Source organism: Syzygium oleosum, unplaced genomic scaffold (genome assembly GCF_021117445.2).
Source record: "Syzygium oleosum isolate NSW1041296 unplaced genomic scaffold, Sole_v2.1 Sole_v2.55, whole genome shotgun sequence".
Lineage (NCBI taxonomy): Eukaryota > Viridiplantae > Streptophyta > Magnoliopsida > Myrtales > Myrtaceae > Syzygium > Syzygium oleosum.
In genome coordinates, this window is record NW_026607539.1 from 949,479 (window position 1) to 968,754 (window position 19,276).

Genomic DNA, 19,276 nt, shown 5'->3' on the forward strand with positions numbered 1-19,276 from the left:
CTTTTAATTTATTCAATGTGATCCTCTAACTATTAGTAATTTTTAATTTGTTTAACGTGATTTTTTAACAATTAATAATGTTCAATCTAGTCCCCGGGTAAATCCAATTCTTTTTCTCCACTCCTTATCATGATTGTTTTGTCCTTGTTCTTGGCTTTCCTGGCTTATCTCTATGCCTTCCATCAGTTTCTCTTCCGAGCTCATTCTCTCTTCTCTCTCACCGTATGAAAATATTTAATATTGTCCCTCCATTAATTTAAGCTAATGGAATTTGTTGATGTGATTTTCAATTCATTAAATTTGAATGGTGGACAATAAAAGAAACTTACACGTGAATTATCCAAGTCAGATAGTCATTCAAAATCGGGATATAATAATCCATATCACCAAATTATGATGGACATAATGACGTCCTAATTTTCCTTTTATAAAGTAGATAAATGTGTTGACTCATCATTTTAAAAATCCAACTCAATATATAATAATCCACATCATCAATTAACATTGAGCATGGACAAGAACTACATTGAACATTTACTTATAGTTTAGGGACCACATTAACTAAATTAAAAGTTTATGGACGACATTGCATATTGACCAAAATTCAGTGGCATTTTATGTCATTTTCCTAATTAAGTACCAGATCTTTAGACGTCTTTTTTTTTAAATTATGATGTTTATTCCATATATGCATAACATGATATTTCAAATGATATATATTTTCATTTTAAAGATATTTTTTCGTCATCCATTATTTTTCTGAAGTTTAATCTAATAAGAGGTAGAAGTTTATGTACCATAAATCTCTGAAATATTACTAATTTAGTACTAAAACCATTATACGGATTCCAATGTAATTATAAAATTTTAATGTAGTTGTTAACATTTGCGCAAATTTTAACAAACTTATTTCAGCCAAATATCGCCCGGAATTGCTGATATGGCGGTCCAATCATCATCGCCCGTCCTACGTATCACAGTCAGCGATTTGACCAGAACAAGTTTACTAAAAAACAAGTCCTTTTGAGTAATTTTTTGTATTTTCTGATTTTTTTTCTCTTCTTTTCATTCTTTTCTTTCCTTCTTTTACGTGCTACCCCTTCATCTCCTTCACATGAACATTGAAATGAAGTGCTCGTTGTTGACTGGTAACTCCATTGGCGATCGGGCTCAGTTGTGAATTCCAGCAACTCCTGCTCTGTTTGCCTTTGAGCTCGGCAGAGATACAAAGGCTGCGAGCTCTCTGCTGAGGTACTGGAGTACCCCGAATGAGGAGGTTGTGGAAGAGCGTGCTTGGCTGAGGAATTTGGTCGAACAGGCGGTGCGCCTATCTCAAGTTGCCAGAGGGCGAAACAGCCACGAAGCGGAGATCGTCGGAGGGCATGGCAGGGGTTGAAGTCGAGCAGTGAGAAGACGTAGGGCTTGGTGGCAGCGGCAGAGACGGTAATGATGGCAGATGAATGGTAACAAAGAAATATGAGGGAGAAGATGAACAGTAACCAAGAGAAAAAAAAATCTCAAAAATTCAACAAATTCACTTGGTTTTGGGTAAATTTATCCACATTTTATTGCCGGCTGCCACATAAGATGGCCAGTAATAACTAGACCGCCGCGTAAGTAATTTCAAGCAAAAATTGACCAAAATAGTTACATCATATATTCTCGCAAATGTTTAATACTATATTAGAACAATTAAAAAGTTCATGACTACATAAGAATCCAAACAATAGGTTTGTAACTAAATTAATAATTTTCTAGGATAATTGTCCAAAAAGTCCCAAATATATTGTACGACAGCCAATTCAGTCATAAACCTTTCAATTGTGCCAATTCAGTCCTAAACCTTTTAGCGATTTGTCAATTTAGTCATAAACTTTTCAACGGTGTCAATTTAGTCATAAACATTTTTTTTAAGTTTGCCAATTTAGTCCTAAACCTACGATTTTGATAATTTGTGGAAATGATTACATTGACAAATTATCAAAAAATTTAAGACTAAATTGGCAAATCGTTAAAAATTTTAGAACTAAATTGGTACAATTGAAAGATTTAGGACCGAATTGGCCACCGTACAATAGATTTAGGGCTTTTTTTACAATTTTCCCGTAATTTTCCCTACAAATCTAAGATTGATATTAGTTCTGTTGTGAAACAGATTCTATATATATTTGGTCGAATTTTTCAAAATATTTTGATTCGCTGAATCCAACTGCTTGAGTAAAATAATTAATAGTTAATATTAGAAATAATTTATTTATCAAATAAAATATATGATGTTGATTTGTTTTTGAATTAGGTAGATTTCGGTATTTAATGAAACTTTCTTATACCTTATCTGAAGATACTTTTTTGTTATTCATTTTTGAAGATTTAATCTACTGAGGGGTAGACTTTTAAACACGTGTGGAATATTTTCTCTTTATTCATTTTTTAAAAAAATTTAAACTCAATAAGAGATGAAAATCTGATGTTAATCATTAGCTAGTGCTGATTGATCGATTTTAAGCCACATGGCAAACTATATCGTGCGGACGGGCAGTCACAGACGTAAAGTGAACTGCCACGTGACGAGCGCTAGAGCGAATATTCTCTCAGTTTCGGTCTCAATTTATTTGCTTTTGGTCAATCCTAAGTCATTACTAAGAGAGACACTAAACTTGTTAAGAGGACAATCCTTGAGACATTATTAGTCCTGTAAATTTACGTTCACATACAAAGAAAAAACTGAGCATGAATGATCTAATATGCCAAAGAGACTCACTAATCACCGCTGAATAATAATGACAACATAATTGACACTTCCTATAAAGGGCAAATTACATTTTTTTTTGTTTCCTGAAGTAGAAGTCACTATCAACTTGAACAACTCTTGCTAACAAAATACAAATTCTTCAGCAGAACACCACTTACCTGTATGACTTAGCCATCATATGTACTTTCACTTTCACTTCAATGGGACATTATCTAACACTAATGTCCCTAAACCTATTAAGTTGGGTGCCAAAATAAGACATTAAAAACTACCTCCGATTCGCCGATTTCGACTATGATACCGAGTACCTCCTGTTCCGGGAAGGCGTCGACTTCGCTTCGTCCGCATTACCATTGCCAGAGCCGAGACTCTCGGAGGAATCCGAGCCGCTGTTGTTTTCGCTCTGGCTTTTGCTTGAGAACATCTTCATGAACACTTTCTTCGACCGGAGCAGCCCCTTCATCTTGGTTATCGTGGCCTTGTCCACGCTGGGCTTTCCGTCCCCGTTCCTCTCGGACCCTCCTCGGGCCCCGATGCTCAGCCGCAGCGAGGCCAGCTCGGTCTTGAGGGCCTTGAGCTCTTCCGCCGTGGCCACGGCATCCCAGTCTTCCTCTGTGTTGGTCGTGGCGGACCTCGAGCTTCCATGGGACCCATTGTTCAGCTCCCGAAGGCTTTTGGGGAGGTCTGGGGTGCTGCTCCCAGATGACGCAGCCACCCTGACCAGCTCAAAGAAGAGCACTTGCACGACGACGCGCAAAGGGAGCCTCTCATTTTGCACGGCGTGCATGCACGCATCGACCGAGAGCTTCTTGCAGTTCATCAGTTTGCAAATCCTCTTCCTCTCACTCTTGGTGATCCCAGGATGCTCCTGCATTGATGTCAGTTCAACACAAATCATCAACATTAATGATCCCAAATCAGAATTCGCGTTTCTTTGGTAAGACGGATCGAAATCAGATCTTTTTGGAATAAACTTAACAGTTCGAAATGCTCCACGTGCTTCAGATATAAGTACATCCTAAAGTCCATGAGAAAACGAGAACAGCATGAAACTGTTACCTTGAGATACATGTCGATGGCTCGGTAAAGTCCATCATGGGAAGGCCGAGGAACACTTGACATCATCTCAGCAAGTTCAACAAACTTGGACAAAGGCAGGTTATGATCTTTCGATATTTCAGCGAGGTATGCATCAATTAGTTTTGCCACCATCAGCTTGGAAGCATCGGACAAGATCCCCAGCCTCCTCATGCCTGGCAGCTCATGTTCTTCTTCAACGGACTCGATCTCCTGGCTCTCCCGTGACAAGAATTCCTCAACTACAGCAATTACAGTGCCAGCATCGTACATCATACTTTCTCCTTCTGGTGCCCGTATCAGGAGATCATTCACATTAGCCTCCTCTAATTGCTGTCCTATCTTCCTAATCAAGTCCCTTTTCGCCGTCTCCCTTGAATCGACACAAATGGCCGCCTTTAACAACTTGAGCAAGAAACTACAGGAGATGCTCCATTTCTCTCCAGGTAACAACCGCACGACTGTGTCAACCACCAGCCGATACTTCGGTGTATCTATGCACTTGCTCATACCTTTGCTGATCCCAGGCAACCTTCTGTAAGCATAAGCTTTCAGTGCTTCACCGATGATTTCGCCAGGAAGTATCCCTTTCATTTTGATATTCATCAAAACACGCTTGTATAACTCGATCTCGAGCTCACAAAGATCCTCGACCCACCAGTCCTTTGGAACCACACGAGTTCGGACACCATTTGAGTCCATCCCATTTTCCTCTCCCAGCTTCTTCCGGTTGTAGGAGTAGGACCAATCGACCTTGGAGATGTCAACACAGGCCTTCCCTGCAATCGACTCAATACTTTGATTCACCAACTTCAATTCCTCAGAATGTGGTAATAAGGATTTTGTGGTCTGAAGAACGATGATCGAATCCTTCCAACTACGGAAAATGCTAGAGCTAAGAAAAACTTCAATCTTGTAGATAAGATTCCCCTTTTCAACTGTCTCGTACATTTCTAAGCACTCGGCGGCACACCTCGCAGCGACGACATTGTAGGCATTTAGGGTGACAGTCATGCCATAACAGAACTTGGCGCAGACCTCAAATGAGGCAGGACCACCGGGAATGTCCGAGATGTTGACTTCATCGCTGTCATCATTATTGGTAGCTGCGACCAGTTTCTGCAGAAGTGCGCTCTTTGCAGAAGAGGAAACTGCAACAAGCAGGTAAATTCCTTACTAAGATAGAAGTTCCAAGTCATTACAGGATACATTAACGACTAGACTACTCTATGTGATCAAAGTTGAAGTTTATGCAAGGGCAAGTTTATGCACTGATTGGTTCATCAGAAGAATTCATAGTTCAATTACAATTGCTTAATCTGCCAATTTTCAACTAAGGAAACAAATTATACGGTCCGGCTTGCCATGGAAATTGGTTTTTGATGGAAGAAATTTAATCTATACCATTGTCCACGGGAATCTGAGGAGTCCAACGCAGTAGTCAAGCTAGATAGGAAACCTATTGTAGTGCTAAGAAGTTATAACAAGTGTTTGCTTTGCACAGAATTACGTATGGCAACCTCATTTCAAATAAAGTAGCAAGAGAAGTAGGCCAAAACTTTGCTTCTTACTTTATCATGACATGGCTAGACATTAACGTGACGGCAACAGAACCTTAAAAGGTAATTTCAGCACTTTGATTATGCGAGGCAAAATAAGCCGAGAAAGTCGCCAAGCCATTGCTTTTTTTGTTGTAGTTGTATGAAAAGGGTACCGAGTTGACCATACCTCATGCAAGTAGAACTTTACACTCCCAACACTGACAGTGATATCAGTTGCCAACTCACTTGAAACGTACCTGCACGTTGTCATGCCCCCTTATAGCGTTATTCAAAAGAGCAAATAAACCGATACGACCATGCAGACATGATTTCCAGAATGAACGTTCACAACATAATGCGCCAAAGTCGAGCACTTCAAGGCATGGCTGATTAAAAAAAAAACTCAACATGAAGTTGCAAAGGCATGCATTGGCCTATCAAGAATCTCCCCCACTTACAAAACACAGAACAATTTCAATTTACTTGCCAATTGAACTGCTTGAGATGGAGAAAACCCATAAAACATACACAGAAGTCAAGTCTTTTGAAGAGAAAATTTGTGCAAATGTTGAATACTGTGGACTGCTGTCGATGAATAAAATGTCATCAAGACAGCGTTTGCGAATAGCTTTTATAGCGGCTTGTGCGTGTTGAATAAAATGTCTGTTCTTTGTAGCAGCAACATCCACAACATTCGTTTGCTTTTTGAATTTAGAGAAAGAAATTTGTTCTCATCCATCAAGCTCGTTTCGCTTTCAAACTGCATAAACTCAACAAACTTTTTGCACAAATATAATATCTCATGCAATATATTATGCTCTTTCTTAGAATAAAATTGAATAGCAATTATAATAATATCAAAATATTTAACTTATCCTTTCATAAGACGCATTAAGCGTTTGCTCAGAATATTTTGATATGCCTCCAATAATTTGTGAGAATATTGTACAAAGAGGAAATTTTCTATCCTTCGAAAATAATGCATAATCTTTTTGCAATATTAGGAACAAAATTTCCAAACTTCATATGGAAAGTCTCTTTTGCTACCTACAAATTATTGTAGAGGAGACAATATCTTTGCAAAATATAGAGAATTTCCTGTACATACCTTCCTCATATTTGAGGATCAAACTTGACAATTATAAGATATCTTCTAAGAATATGGCAAGTGTATGCAATAATAGCTTTCAAGATGAAAAGATTCTCCTTTAGCATAAATCTCAAATGCATAAAGATAATATAACATTAACGAATTTTGTAAAAGGAATGTAGATATTTTAAGCATTAAAACTCTGCAATATCTTACATGCATGGCACTACAAAAAAACAAGGCTTTTGCCACGAATTTTGCCACAAAAAATTTGGCAAAATTCGTGGCAAAACGAATTTCCAACGAAATTAGCGACGAAAAAAAATTCGTCGCTAATTCGGCATCGCAAATTTTTGCGACAAAAAATTTCAATTTTCGTTGGTAATTTGCGACGAAAAAAAATTCGTGGCTAAATTTCGTGGGAAAATTCGTTGCAAAATTCGTCGCTAATTATTCGTTGCAAAAATCGTGGCAAAAATTCGTCGGTAATTTTCCGTGGTAAAATTCGTGGCAAAACGAATTTCCAACGAAATTAGCAACGAAAAAAAATTTGTCGCTAATTCAGCGCCAGAAATTTTTGCGACAAAAAATTGTAATTTTCGTTGGTAATTTGCGATGAAAAAAAATTCGTGGCTAAATTTGTTGCAAAATTCGTCGCTAATTATTTGTTGCAAAAATCATGGCAAAATTCGTCAGTAATTATTCGTGGTAAAATTCGTGGCAAAACGAATTTCCGACGAAATTAGCGACGAAAAAAAATTCGTCCCTAATTTGGCGTCGAAAATTTTTGCGACAAAAAATTGTAATTTTCGTTGGTAATTTGCAACGAAAACAAATTCATGGCTAAATTTGTTCGTTAACGAATTTAACCACAGAAAAATAAAAATATTTTTTTTTTTTTGAAAAAAAAAGTATATAAAAAAAATTCGTGGCAAAATTCGTCACAAATTAGCCACATAAAAATAAAAAATATTTTTTTTTGAAAAAAAAATTGTATAAAAAAATTTTCGTTGCAAAATTCGTCGCAAATTCGCCACAAAAAATAAAAAAATTATTTTTTTGAAAAAAAATTATATAAAAAAAAATCCGTGACAAAATAAGTCACTAATTTGCCACAAAAAAATAAAAAGAATAAGGTTTTTTTGGTCACATTTTTTGCAACGAACTTATTCATGGCAAAATTCATCACTAATTTGCCACGAAAAAATTTTACTTTTGCAACGAATATTGTTCCGGAACGAATTTAGCAACGAATATTGTTTAGGGACGATTTCGATTTTAATTTCTAGAATTTATATTTAACATTGATTAAGCAGTTAATAACATCAAAATATTATAATGATATATAAATAAAATACATTCATCAACATTTGCCACGCCAATGACAAAGTTCAAAGTAATTCACCTCCTTCATTGATGTCTAGATGATAATTTAGAAGCAACTATCAATGTTTCCCTCTCGCCTACTCCCACTGTGTTCAACACAACATATCAAGACCGATTGAAAACTCAATAGCTTAGAGTAGATCGCATATTCTGAAGAGAGTGTGTTTGAAGGACTGCCACACATTGACGTTATTAAGTACTTCAAGCAATCTTCTTGGATCTGAACAGCCATCACGAAAGTATTCAGCGACCGCAATATTGTGGAGGACCTGCATTGCACTAATGTTTTAGCTCAGACCATGGTGATTTAGGCGAGTTATACAAAAAGAACGACTTCTTTATTCAAGAAATTCCATATATAAGACTAAAAGAAAAGGCAAAGCACGCACAGTCAGGAACAGCCCAAGTGGATAGGAAGTCAGAATTTCAATCAAGACCCAGAAATTAAACCTCAAACCAATAGAAGATACAGCATGCTTACCATGTAGAAGAAAAGCTCACAACAGACCCAATGGATAACTAAACATGCGAATCCGAAACTAGAATTTGTTTACTGATCAAATAAAGTAAACTGTCTAAACTTAGGCATACAGAAAACAAATATGGTGCCATTATCGACTATACAGTGCAAGAGCTAACCCTTTTGGAAATTTGAACAATGCAAAAGCTAACCCTTTTGCTCGACATGTTCTTTTTAGATAAAAGGGTGAAGAATTTGTTGGTTGTCAGGTTTAATTTCTGATGAAAAACAGTGCAAAAGCTAACCATTTTGTTTCAAAGAGCAAGAGCTAAACTTGACAAAATGAAACTAACTTGCTATTGCCTCTGCCACCTATTACATGATTTTACAGTGTGAACCCAATGTCATCACAAGTTCTCACCAAAATGACAATCGAGAATGCAGCAGCAAAGTGTTAAACTAGAGTTGATATTTCTGTGTAAAACTCACTGAAAACCTGTTTACCACCAAAAGAGCTTACATACATCATCATGGACTCAGCAACAATTTAAAAGGTCAAATACAATCGGCACAGTAAAACATACCTGGTACATCTTTAATCCTGTTTTGTTATTTGAAGCAGGGTTGGCACTTCCAGGCTCCAATAAATCATCTTCCCCATTGGCAGCAAAAATCCCACTACCGGTGATTTCTTTCAACTTGTAGGCAGAACAAGACTTCCTAGAAGATTACAAAAGCACTATTCTATGAAGAAGAAGACAAGGAAAAAGCCACAATAAGCGGAGTCCAAGTGCAAAGGCATTATGAAAGCTTATGTAACTCTCTTGACAAGGAGGATATAAAAAGGTCACGTGTGTATGAGAGCGTGCCCACAACCAAACATGCATGCTTGTGCGCCTTTGTGTGGGTGCATGTGCATTTGTGCCAAATATCCATCCCCATTCTATATGTGTACGAAAAAAGATAGATAGGTAGCCAAGTAACTGGCTTTTTAGATGGACATGTTTGTGCGTGCATGTATTTGTAATTGTATATGTAATGACTTTTCTGTATGTACATGTTATCCATGGATTGAACCTTTTCCTAATCTAGCAACAAACAATTGTTTCTATTGCAGCACTTTTTAGAAGGATGTTGACGATGCACTATTTGTGACTTACCAATCCTCAGCAAAATGCCATCTCCTTTACATGAATGGACTAAGAACAACCTACTCTTACATGGACTAGAGCTTTCACATATCAATAACATATTTCACATACGCAAATTGAAAAGACATCAAAAATAAGTTCACATCAGCTAAGCACCTATTACAATTGTATCTAGATCAGAGTTCGGTAGATTGTCAATGGGATGATCAAATCGGCATTTTCATGACCGCAGAAGTTCAGCAGACATTGAAGGAGCCCCATATGATAGTCGCCAAAGAAATGTTTACTTCTCGAATCTGGACATCTAAGGAACTTACGCTGTCCATCTAATTACTATTAATTGAAGAGCCATTGAATGGAAGGGGAATGACCGGACTATCTCAGTTAGACATGAGGGCTTGCAATAGAATCAAGCTCAAGAGGCCAACCAGACCTCTAAGGCCAAGGAAGATGAGCAAGCTCGACCTACCAAGGCATCTGAAGTTCTAAGATCCACCCAATTGACCAAGATTACTCCATCAACAGCCACCCCCAAAAAAATTTCCCTTCTTTTGTAATTTAAATGAAGGTGGTAAAGATTATCATGTTGGATTCAAAGTTTCTGCCCTCATTCCCCGCAGATCGATCACTACACATCCACATTGAACCTATATTACACAATCCAACCATAATTTCTAAAGAAAGAAAATCCAAAGCATTGGAGAACATGGAGAGAATGCGGACAAATAGGTAAAACGGCGGCGACCCATTCCGCCAAATGAAACATTGCATTTAAGGGGAAAAAACACAAAACGTCATCAACAAACAGGGAGAGGGGAAAGAAACCAAGAAGAGCAGATCTAACCTTTTGTTCAAATTCTCAGATTTCTCTGCAGTCACTTGGACCTCCAAACACCACCTTGCTGATCCCATCCGAAGGCTAACAGCATCATCCCCCCAGAACAACCCGTTAAAAAAGGAAAGCCCAAGAAGAGATAAAAAAAAAAAAAGGCAGAAGGTGATAGCGAACGCCGCACCTGGTGAGAGCGAGCATTGGAGCGAGAGGAAGCCGAACCGGGCGCGACCGAATCGTGGGGAGGCGGAGTCTCCGACCACGCGAGCAGATCTGAAGTCGAAGTGTGAGGCTTCCTCACCGGCGTGCTCCTCTCCATTTTCTTCCTTTTCCCCAGAAAAAAAAAAAAGGAAGAACACCCAAGAAAGAACTCACGCCGATTCGAGCCTCGCCCCGCTCTCGCTCTCCGCGAACGCGGTCCCGAAGAACGGGCTCCGCGCGGCGATGCAGAGCCCGCCGATCCCGCCCCCGACCACCACGCAATCAACCAGTCCCCCGCCGGCGGCCCTCAGCAACGAAGTACCGGATCCCGGCCTCGCCCATGGCCACCGCTCGTCCTCGCCGTCGCCCAGATCTAGGCGACGGCGAGGTCGAACAGCCATGGGCGAGGTCGAGCGGCGGCCATGGGCGAGGCCGCTCGACCTCGCCTAGATCTGGGGCGAGGGAGGGCTGGTGGGCGCAGAACGGGCGTATGGCAACGGAGGAGGAGGCGACGGCGATGGCGGTGAGGGTGGCCATCATGGCTGGCGGAGGGGAGGGGGGAGCGACGGAGAGGTGTTTGGCGGAGGGGGGGATCTGAGGAATAGCAGAGAGAGAGAGAGAAAAAAAAAATTAGGGTGAGGGCGGGCAGATTTGAGAGAGGGCGGGAAGCAAAATCAGCGACGAACATTATCTTTTGTGGCTAATTAGCGACGAAAAAAAATTGGTCGCTAATTAGCCACGAATTTAGTGACAAATTTGACCTCACAAATTTTAAAAAATTAAAAAAATTTGTGAAGAATTATTTTTCGTGGCTAATTCCGTCGCAAATTAGCCACGAAAAATAATTCGTCGCAAAATTTTTTCCTTTTTTTAAATTGATAATGTCGAGTTCATGGCTAAATCCGTCGCTAATTAGCCACGGATTTTTTTCGTGGCTAAATTCGCCGCAAATTAGCCATGGAAAAAAATTCGTCGCAAAATTTTGTTATTTTTTAAATTGGTAATGTCGAATTCGTGGCTAAATCCATTGCAAATTAGCCACGAATAATTTTTCGTCGTAAATTAGCCACGAAAAAAAATTCGTCTCTAATTATCCACGAATTTTTTTTTCTTGGCAAATTCCGTCGTAAATTAGTGACGAATATTTTTTCGTCGCTAATTTTCGTGGCGAAATACTTGTTTTTTTGCAGTGAAACAGTGAAGGCAGTTTTATATCTGTCATTTTCATTGATTTGTATTTGCCAAAATCCTGATTTCATATCAAATTTATAAAATAATTTTGAATTGTGTAATCTATTCAATAAGTCTTTTTTATTAGGAATTGGATATCTTATCCATTTCAGAGCTGTATTTAAAGGTTTATAGTTGATTACCGATATTGGAACTCCTCTTTCTAATTTAGCATTTTTGTTTACATAGAAAACAGAGCAACTCCAAAGTAATTAGCCCTTTCTAATGAGATTTTTATCAAGAAGTTCTTGGATTTCATTTTGACAAAAATTCATGACTTCCTGATTCATTTAGGAAGGTCGTGCCTTGGTCGGGATTTCTTTTTCAAAAAATTAAGATTCATAAGGTAAATCAACTATATGATATTTTTTAGACCAAAAAGCATTAGGAAGTGTCGAACATATAGAACTTTTTATGCAAATTTAAAGATTAGCAATTATTTTCTTAATAGTAGAATCAGAAAAATTTTGCTCAATTCTTTTATGTTCAAGGTCTTCTTTTAAATATTGAAGGTGGTTTTCTTATTTTGGATAATACAATTTATTTCAGAAACGGATTGTTCCTGAAGTGTACTTAAGTTCTTGGTTTGTGGTTTGCTTATAATATTAAAAATTATTTTCCTTTTTTAAAAATTTGGTCTCGATACCATCATTAGTAATTTTAAAAGGTTGTATAAGTCCTATTAAAGGAGTCCTTATAAGTCCCTAAAATGATAATTTTAAAAGGTTGTATAAGTCCTATAAAAGGAATGAAGTTTTATAAGAAGTATTATCTTTTATTATTTCGGCTTCTGGAATCTTATAATTAATATGTAATTTTGCAACGAACTTTTTTGTTCGTCGCTAATTAGCCACGGAAAATAATTCGTCGCAATTTTTTTTTATTTTCTAAAATGTTAAAGTCAAATTCGTCGCAAATTTCCCCCGAATTTTGCCATGAATTTCGAACATATTAGAATAAATGCCGCGTTTTTTTAAATTTGTGGCAAATTTGTCACAAATTTTGCCACAAATTTCAAAAAAAGGCATTTATTCTAATATGTACGAAATTCGTGGCAAATTTGCCACAAATTTTGCCACGAAAAATCAAGTTTCCGGCATACTGGCTTAATTTGATTTTTCGTGGTAAAATTCGTGACAAATTTGCCACGAATTTTGCAACGAATTTCGAACATATTAGAATAAATGCCTTTTTTGAAATTCGTTGCAAAATTCGTGGCAAATTTGCCACGAATTTTGCCACGAAAATCAAGTTTCCGGCATCCCCGGCTTAATTTGATTTTTCGTGGCAAAATTCGTGGCAAATTAGCCACGAATTTTGCAATGAATTTCGAACATATTAGAATAAATGCTTTTTTGGAAATTCGTGGCAAATTTGCCACGAATTTTGCCACGAAAATCAAGTTTCCGGCATCCCCGGCTTAATTTGATTTTTCGTGGCAAAATTCGTGGCAAATTAGCCACGAATTTTGCAATGAATTTCGAACATATTAGAATAAATGCTTTTTTGGAAATTCGTGGCAAATTTGCCACGAATTTCGAACATATTAGAATAAATGTTTTTTTTTAAATTCGTGGCAAAATTCATGGCAAATTTTCCACGAATTTTGCCACGAAAATCAAGTTTCCGGCATCCCCGGCTTAATTTGATTTTTCATGGCAAAATTCGTGGCAAATTTGCCGCGAATTTTGCAACGAATTTCGAACATATTAGAATAAATACAAATTTTCCACGAATTTTGCCACGAAAATCAAGTTTCCGGCATCCCTGGCTTAATTTGATTTTTCGTGGCAAAATTCGTGGCAAATTAGCCACGAATTTTGCAATGAATTTCAAACATATTAGAATAAATGCTTTTTTGGAAATTCGTGGCAAATTTGCCGCGAATTTTGCCACGAATTTCGAACATATTAGAATAAATGTTTTTTTGAAATTCGTGGCAAATTTTCCACGAATTTTGCCACGAAAATCAAGTTTCCGGCATCCCCGGCTTAATTTGATTTTTCATGGCAAAATTCGTGGCAAATTTGCCGCGAATTTTGCAACGAATTTCGAACATATTAGAATAAATGCTTTTTTGGAAATTCGTGGCAAATTTGCCACGAATTTTGCCACAAATTTCGAACATATTAGAATAAGTGCTTTTTTTGAAATTCGTGGCAAATTTTCCACGAATTTTGCGACGAATTTCCAACATATTAGAATAAATGCCTTTTTTTGAAATTCGTGGCAAATTTGCCACGAAAATCAAACATAATAGAATAAAGGCCCTTTTTTGAAATTCTTGGCAAAATCCGTGGCAAATTTGCCACGAATTTTGCAACGAATTTCGAACATATTAGAATAAATACTTTTTTTGAAATTCGTGGCAAATTTCGCGACAAATTTGCCGCGAATAATTTTTTCGTCGTAAATTTGCTACGAGTAATTTTTCGTGGCAAATTTCGTCGTAAATTTGCCATGAAAAATTTTTCGTTGCTAATTTGCGACGATTTTAGTTTTCGTGGCAAAAGTCGTCGCAAATTTGCGACGAAAAATTATTCATCGCAAATTTTCGTGGCAAAATCCTAGTTTTTTTGTAGTGTGGCAACAAATATTACCAATTCATATCCCATCATGCATGTACCTTTCCTCTTTAGAAATAATTCATCATTTGAGATCCTTCTTTGATTGTATCATGATTTGTGTAGGTTTGCAATCACTCTTCCTTTATATAATTGCCTGCAATAAACTCATTTCCCTTTTGATATCCATGTATTTGGATCATTTCCCTTTGTTAGACGCAAAATAGGAAAGCTTCATAGAAACCCAAGGATACTTTCCCAACTCGTCTCAGTAGAGTATTTAAGGGAAAATATCATGCATAATAAAATAATATCTCGTAAAAAATTTTCTTTCTTTGTAAGGCATGACAAGATCGGAGAGCACGTAATGAGTCCATAAATCCGAATTATTTCTTTCCCAAAATGAAATAAGATATCAATCAATCTCTTTAATAAAATTTCATCTCAAGATCCATCAAAATAAAATTGACTTTTATTTCAAAAGGACATTTCCAACACAATTATAGAACATGCCATTTCAAGTCTTAATCAAGCAAAGCATAACACGGATAAATAAAATGTTAAGTACAAAGAGAATTCATAGATATTTAAAATATGTATCCAAAGAAAATTGAGAATTTAAAAATATACCTTTACCTACCAAATTCTCTTTCCTTTATTTCCTACAAGAAAAGAAATCTCATCTTTTCTTTGGTACCCAAATGAATTTGGGTCCTTTTACGTTAGTAGATTCTACTGTTCTCATAAAGGTTCTTCGAACTGGTTTCCAAACCTTTGGGCAATCATTTTCAAAATGATTAGGATCCCCACAGATTGAACACTTGAAGGAGCTTCGGCCAATAGGTTTTGTAAATTGTTTTCAAAAATTATTTTTGTAAACTTTGTTTGAAGACGTATGCTTTAATTTTTCCTTGACATTTGGAAAATCATTTTTTATTGAACTTTTCTTTTCAAAACCAAGTCTAGATTTTAGAAAAGATGGAACTTGTATGGAAAGAGTATGTCCTAAAGTTTTCGAACAAGAGAGAACTTTTTATTAATATTTGAAATTTCCTTTTTCAATAAATCATTTTCTTTCTCTTGCATATTTCAACTTTCTTCAATTTGCAAAAATTCCTTTCGCAAAAATTCAATTTTGTCTTTTTGAGAAAGATCTTGTTGCCTCAGCCTAAAATTTTCCTTCTTCAATTCGGAGAGTCTTTTGAGAGTGGATTTGTAATCTGAACATAATTGATCAATATAATTCATAACTTCAATAGGAATTTCAGGATAACTTATCTCAATTTCTTTCTTTATGTCTGAACCTGAATCTGAATTTGAGTATGAGTCTAAGTCTGAATGTGCCATTATGCAAATGTTTGCATGATCCTCATCGCTTTCTTGACACTCAGTATCACTCTATTTTCTCTTTTAGAGCCTTCTTGAATTTTTCAAACTTGCCTTTCTTTGTCTTTAGAAAAGGACAATTTGGTTCGATATGACCACGCTTCCCGCATTCAAAGCTAATTACATGTTTGCCTGTACCTCTTTCATCGATTGTCTTTTTCTACTCAGCTTGTTTGAATGGCTTTCTCCCTTTGAACTTTCTTCCCTTCTTGATCATGTTTCTTAACTTCTTTACCATTCGGGCAAGTTCCTCATCGTTCTCTTCATCATCTTTAGAATCTGTCACATTAGAATCAAAGTTAGATTTTAAAGTAATTAACTTCTTAACTTCGGGATCTTCTTTATTTATGCATTCTACTTCATATGACTAAAGAGTCCTAATGAGTTCATCAACAGATAGGGGCATGATTCTTTAAGTTTCTCGAAGTGAGGTTTTGCTATTGTTCTAGTCCTTCAAGAGTCCTCTCAGCAGTTTGTTCACTTTCATTGATTCTGAAACTGGATTTACTTTATATATGAAACTATTCATAATTTCTGTGAATCTGTCATACATTTCAGTAATAGGTTCTCCTAGCTTCATCTTGAAGGACTCATATTGTCCAAGCAATATGTTTATCTGAGTCTCCTTTGCTCGATTAGTTCCTTCAAAGGTAGTGTAAAGCTTGTCCCAGATTTCCTTTGTGGTTTCAGAAGAAGCAATTTTCTTATATTCAACAGGTGCTAAAACATAATAAAATGAATAAATTACTTTTGAATCCAAAGCTTCTCTTTTGGTTATCTCAGTTTAGTGAAACAACTGTAGGTGTGTTTCCATCTTGTTGCCCATTTGAGGAAGTTGCAGGAGTTGTTGGATTGATTCCTCTGAGGACAACGCTCCATTGCAAGGGGTCAATGGATTTGATGAATGCCTTCATTTTGTTGTTCCAAACATAACATTCTTTGCCATCAAAGTATGGAGGCCTAGTGTTACTCTATCCTTCCATAAGACCTAGAGCACTCATACTAGCCATAAAGATCGTTAGCTCAGAAGTATCACTTTAATAAATGAGCAACCTGCTCTGATACCAATTAAGGTGGCTAGCAAGGATCGCCTAAAGGGAGGTGAATAGTTGATTTTAAATAATTATTGACCAATTCAAAGCATAAGTAAAACATCAGGAACAAAGTCTGAACAATGTTTAGATTTTAAATAGTCTTTGATATCAATTATGTAAGTGTACAATGTAATAAATGAAAGGAGCTTTAAGGGATAAGAAAATCTACATACACGACGTATAGTGGTTCGTTAGATCAAGCTTACGTCCACTCTCCCACGCTGATAGTCTACTGGCCGGATTCCACTAGATGATCAATTAAGAGATTGCAATTGTGAGTGATAATCTTCAGTGTATGGTAGGTCTCACTATCTCACTCAATCACTCTTTTTAGTCTCTCTCAAAGATTACACTTTAAAGCTCACGAAAGACAAACATATAGATTAAAGATCACTCAGGACTTTGGAATTCCATATTCTTGAACTCGTCTCTCACTTCTGCTCCCTGGCACTTTATCTCCTTTTATACTCCTCCACTTCCAATCTAATCGTTGGACAGTCACTAGAGGATCGTCTTCCAATCTACCCGTTGGGCAGAACTGTATCAAGAAGATTGAGTAGCCGTTGAGGGACAAAATCTGAATCTCCACTAAATCTGATCACCCATACAACCAAAGTCTTGGCTTCCATAAGAAGAGCTTCTCCGTTTAGAAAATAACGTACCTCGAGATTGATTGCCAATCAATTGCGATGTTTTGCATATTAAACCGTTGCAAAACAATCTTCAAGATTGAGTCAATTAATTTATTGTAAGTGTAAAATACGAACCAAATCACTAGCCGTTATTTACATTCTGATCTTGTGTCATGTTCTGAACTTCTAGTATAAAATCTGAAGTTCTTCATCTACAGTATAAAGTCTGAACCTCTTTTGCATGAAGTAATTTCACAATATGAACACGAACAAGATCAAGATTGTCTTATGCTTTTCTTCCAAAAATAACTTCATGAATCAAAATACTTCAAGGCATTTATCAAACTTATGAAACCCACATAGATAGTTTTGTCAACTTCAAAATCTATTAGGTGGTTTTCCCAACAAATATCCTTGAAAATTTTGGTCATGAGGGAAATAAGAAAGACAAATGCTGTGATTTTCCTAGAGAGCACAAATCAAATAATTAACATAAGGAAATTAAGATATTTCTTATTCTTGCAAGAGTGCCTTCATCTCACCCTATATAAACATACTAGGTCTCAAGATTTAAAATAAGAGGGTTGTTTTAGAGGTTGAGCAATACACAGAGAGAGACAATACATGTACAAAAGAGAAAGAGTTCTTCCTTTATTCTCTCGTGGCCTCTTGGAGTCCATTACTACTCCTATCATTGCCGTTCAGCTTCCTGGTGAGACTCCAACACGCCAGCCTTGGCATCCGCCTCCGGCTGCCGTGTCTTGCCGGGTCTTATGGCTACGACCAACCCCTTTCCCAAGATCCTGCCATCACGGTCCAGCAACTCTAACTCGCGCAGGTCAGCCCCAGCTGCATCCTGCCGAGCCGTGCCGCGCTGTTTGCACCAGCAACCTTACCTCGTCATCGGCTACCCCCCACTGTTGCAATCCAGTTCCCTGTCTGGCACCAAGCAAAGCCCCGGCATCAATCCAATAAGTACAGCAGGCCTAACGAAACAGCTGGGTTGGGCATTAAAACCATCTGGTTCAAGGGCACTTAGAGGACTTGGTTGGAAAACAGCGTGCTTGACTTCTTCCAGAGTGACCTCAGCACTTAGTGATGCATTCATATCTTCATGTACCATTGTAGGAATGATGTCTAAAACTGGAACAAAATTCATGTTACCAATTGAATGATATAGACTTTTAAAAAAATATGTCGTCTGCTGATGTAAGAGCCTTTCACTGTGAATCCAGGACCCTTCTTCTGTTTTGAGCATTGAAATTCTGTTCCATAGTCTCCCCTGTATAGTGGTTGCATGGAAGAATTTCGTATTTTTTGTGTCCCCATTTCATCCACTTGATCCTTGAGCGCATTCCCCAATATATTTCCTCTTGCCTCCATAGAGATTCAATCTCTTGTTTCAATCTATTTTCTCTGTTTCTATTAGGAGTTCTAGAAGAGCTGGTTATATTTAGCAGTTCCTTTTTTAAAGCATTAATTCTCCGAGAACAATTCGCAAATCGTTTTCCACTCCATCTTTTCAGTTTAGCAAATACTGTATGAAGTTTTCTTGGAAAGACTGCTACCTGTTTAGGAATTGAGGACCAAACTTCATTAACTTCATGGACAAAATCATTAGCTTCGAAGCAATAATCTTCTACTTCTACCTTGAACACTCTATTTCTTTTAACTGAATCTGCTGTTATGGATAATAGAAGTGGGTTGTGGTCCGAACCAATTGCTTATTGGAAAGCTTACAATAAACCTAGATACTCACGAAGTTTTGGGGTGAGACGAGCTAATTCAAAGAAATGAAACTAGCATAGAACTTTTAACATGAGTTCAGTGTGTGTACACACACACACAAACAAACTCGTGTGAGGTTGATTCACGTGGCA

At 37.2% G+C, this 19,276-nt stretch overlaps 2 protein-coding genes and 1 pseudogene across 6 annotated transcripts; all 3 read right to left on the bottom strand.

The window, feature by feature from the left end:
- The window catches only part of LOC115662973 (uncharacterized), a 58,305-nt pseudogene that overhangs the window by 22,153 nt on the left and 16,876 nt on the right, over nt 1–19,276 (bottom strand).
- LOC130136921 (BTB/POZ domain-containing protein NPY2-like) lies at nt 2,772–4,970 on the bottom strand. The gene is made up of 2 exons (XM_056307529.1): nt 3,812–4,970; nt 2,772–3,620 (listed from the first exon to the last, which is right to left on the bottom strand). Exons 1-2 carry the CDS (start codon nt 4,841–4,843, stop codon nt 3,045–3,047), a joined length of 1,608 nt encoding a protein of 535 aa, XP_056163504.1. The 5' UTR covers nt 4,844–4,970; the 3' UTR covers nt 2,772–3,044.
- Nucleotides 7,803–11,155, bottom strand: LOC130134673 (uncharacterized). Of its 5 annotated transcripts, XM_056307531.1 has the most exons (5): nt 10,474–11,155; nt 10,302–10,376; nt 8,891–9,026; nt 8,026–8,115; nt 7,803–7,990 (listed from the first exon to the last, which is right to left on the bottom strand). In XM_056307531.1, the coding sequence occupies exons 1-5, from the start codon at nt 10,488–10,490 to the stop codon at nt 7,970–7,972; spliced, it is 339 nt and encodes a 112-aa protein (XP_056163506.1). In that variant the 5' UTR covers nt 10,491–11,155; the 3' UTR covers nt 7,803–7,969. The 5 variants fall into 5 exon arrangements, 3 of the variants coding, with proteins under 3 accessions (XP_056163506.1, XP_056163507.1, XP_056163505.1); XR_008815613.1 differs by having other exon boundaries at nt 7,803–8,115; nt 8,891–9,045; nt 10,474–11,149; XR_008815612.1 differs by having other exon boundaries at nt 7,803–8,115; nt 8,891–9,050; nt 10,474–11,149.

Coding starts and splice junctions, on each gene's coding strand:
- LOC130136921 (XM_056307529.1), bottom strand. CDS start 4,843: ATGACTGTCACCCTAAATGCCTACAATGTCGTCGCTGCGAGGTGTGCC. Junction 3,621..3,811: donor CCATCGACATGTATCTCAAG/GTAACAGTTTCA, acceptor ACATCAATGCAG/GAGCATCCTGGGATCACCAA.
- LOC130134673 (XM_056307530.1), bottom strand. Junction 9,027..10,301: donor TCTGAGAATTTGAACAAAAG/GTTAGATCTGCT, acceptor GTAATCTTCTAG/GAAGTCTTGTTCTGCCTACA. Junction 8,116..8,890: donor CAGGATTAAAGATGTACCAG/GTATGTTTTACT, acceptor AGTGCAATGCAG/GTCCTCCACAATATTGCGGT.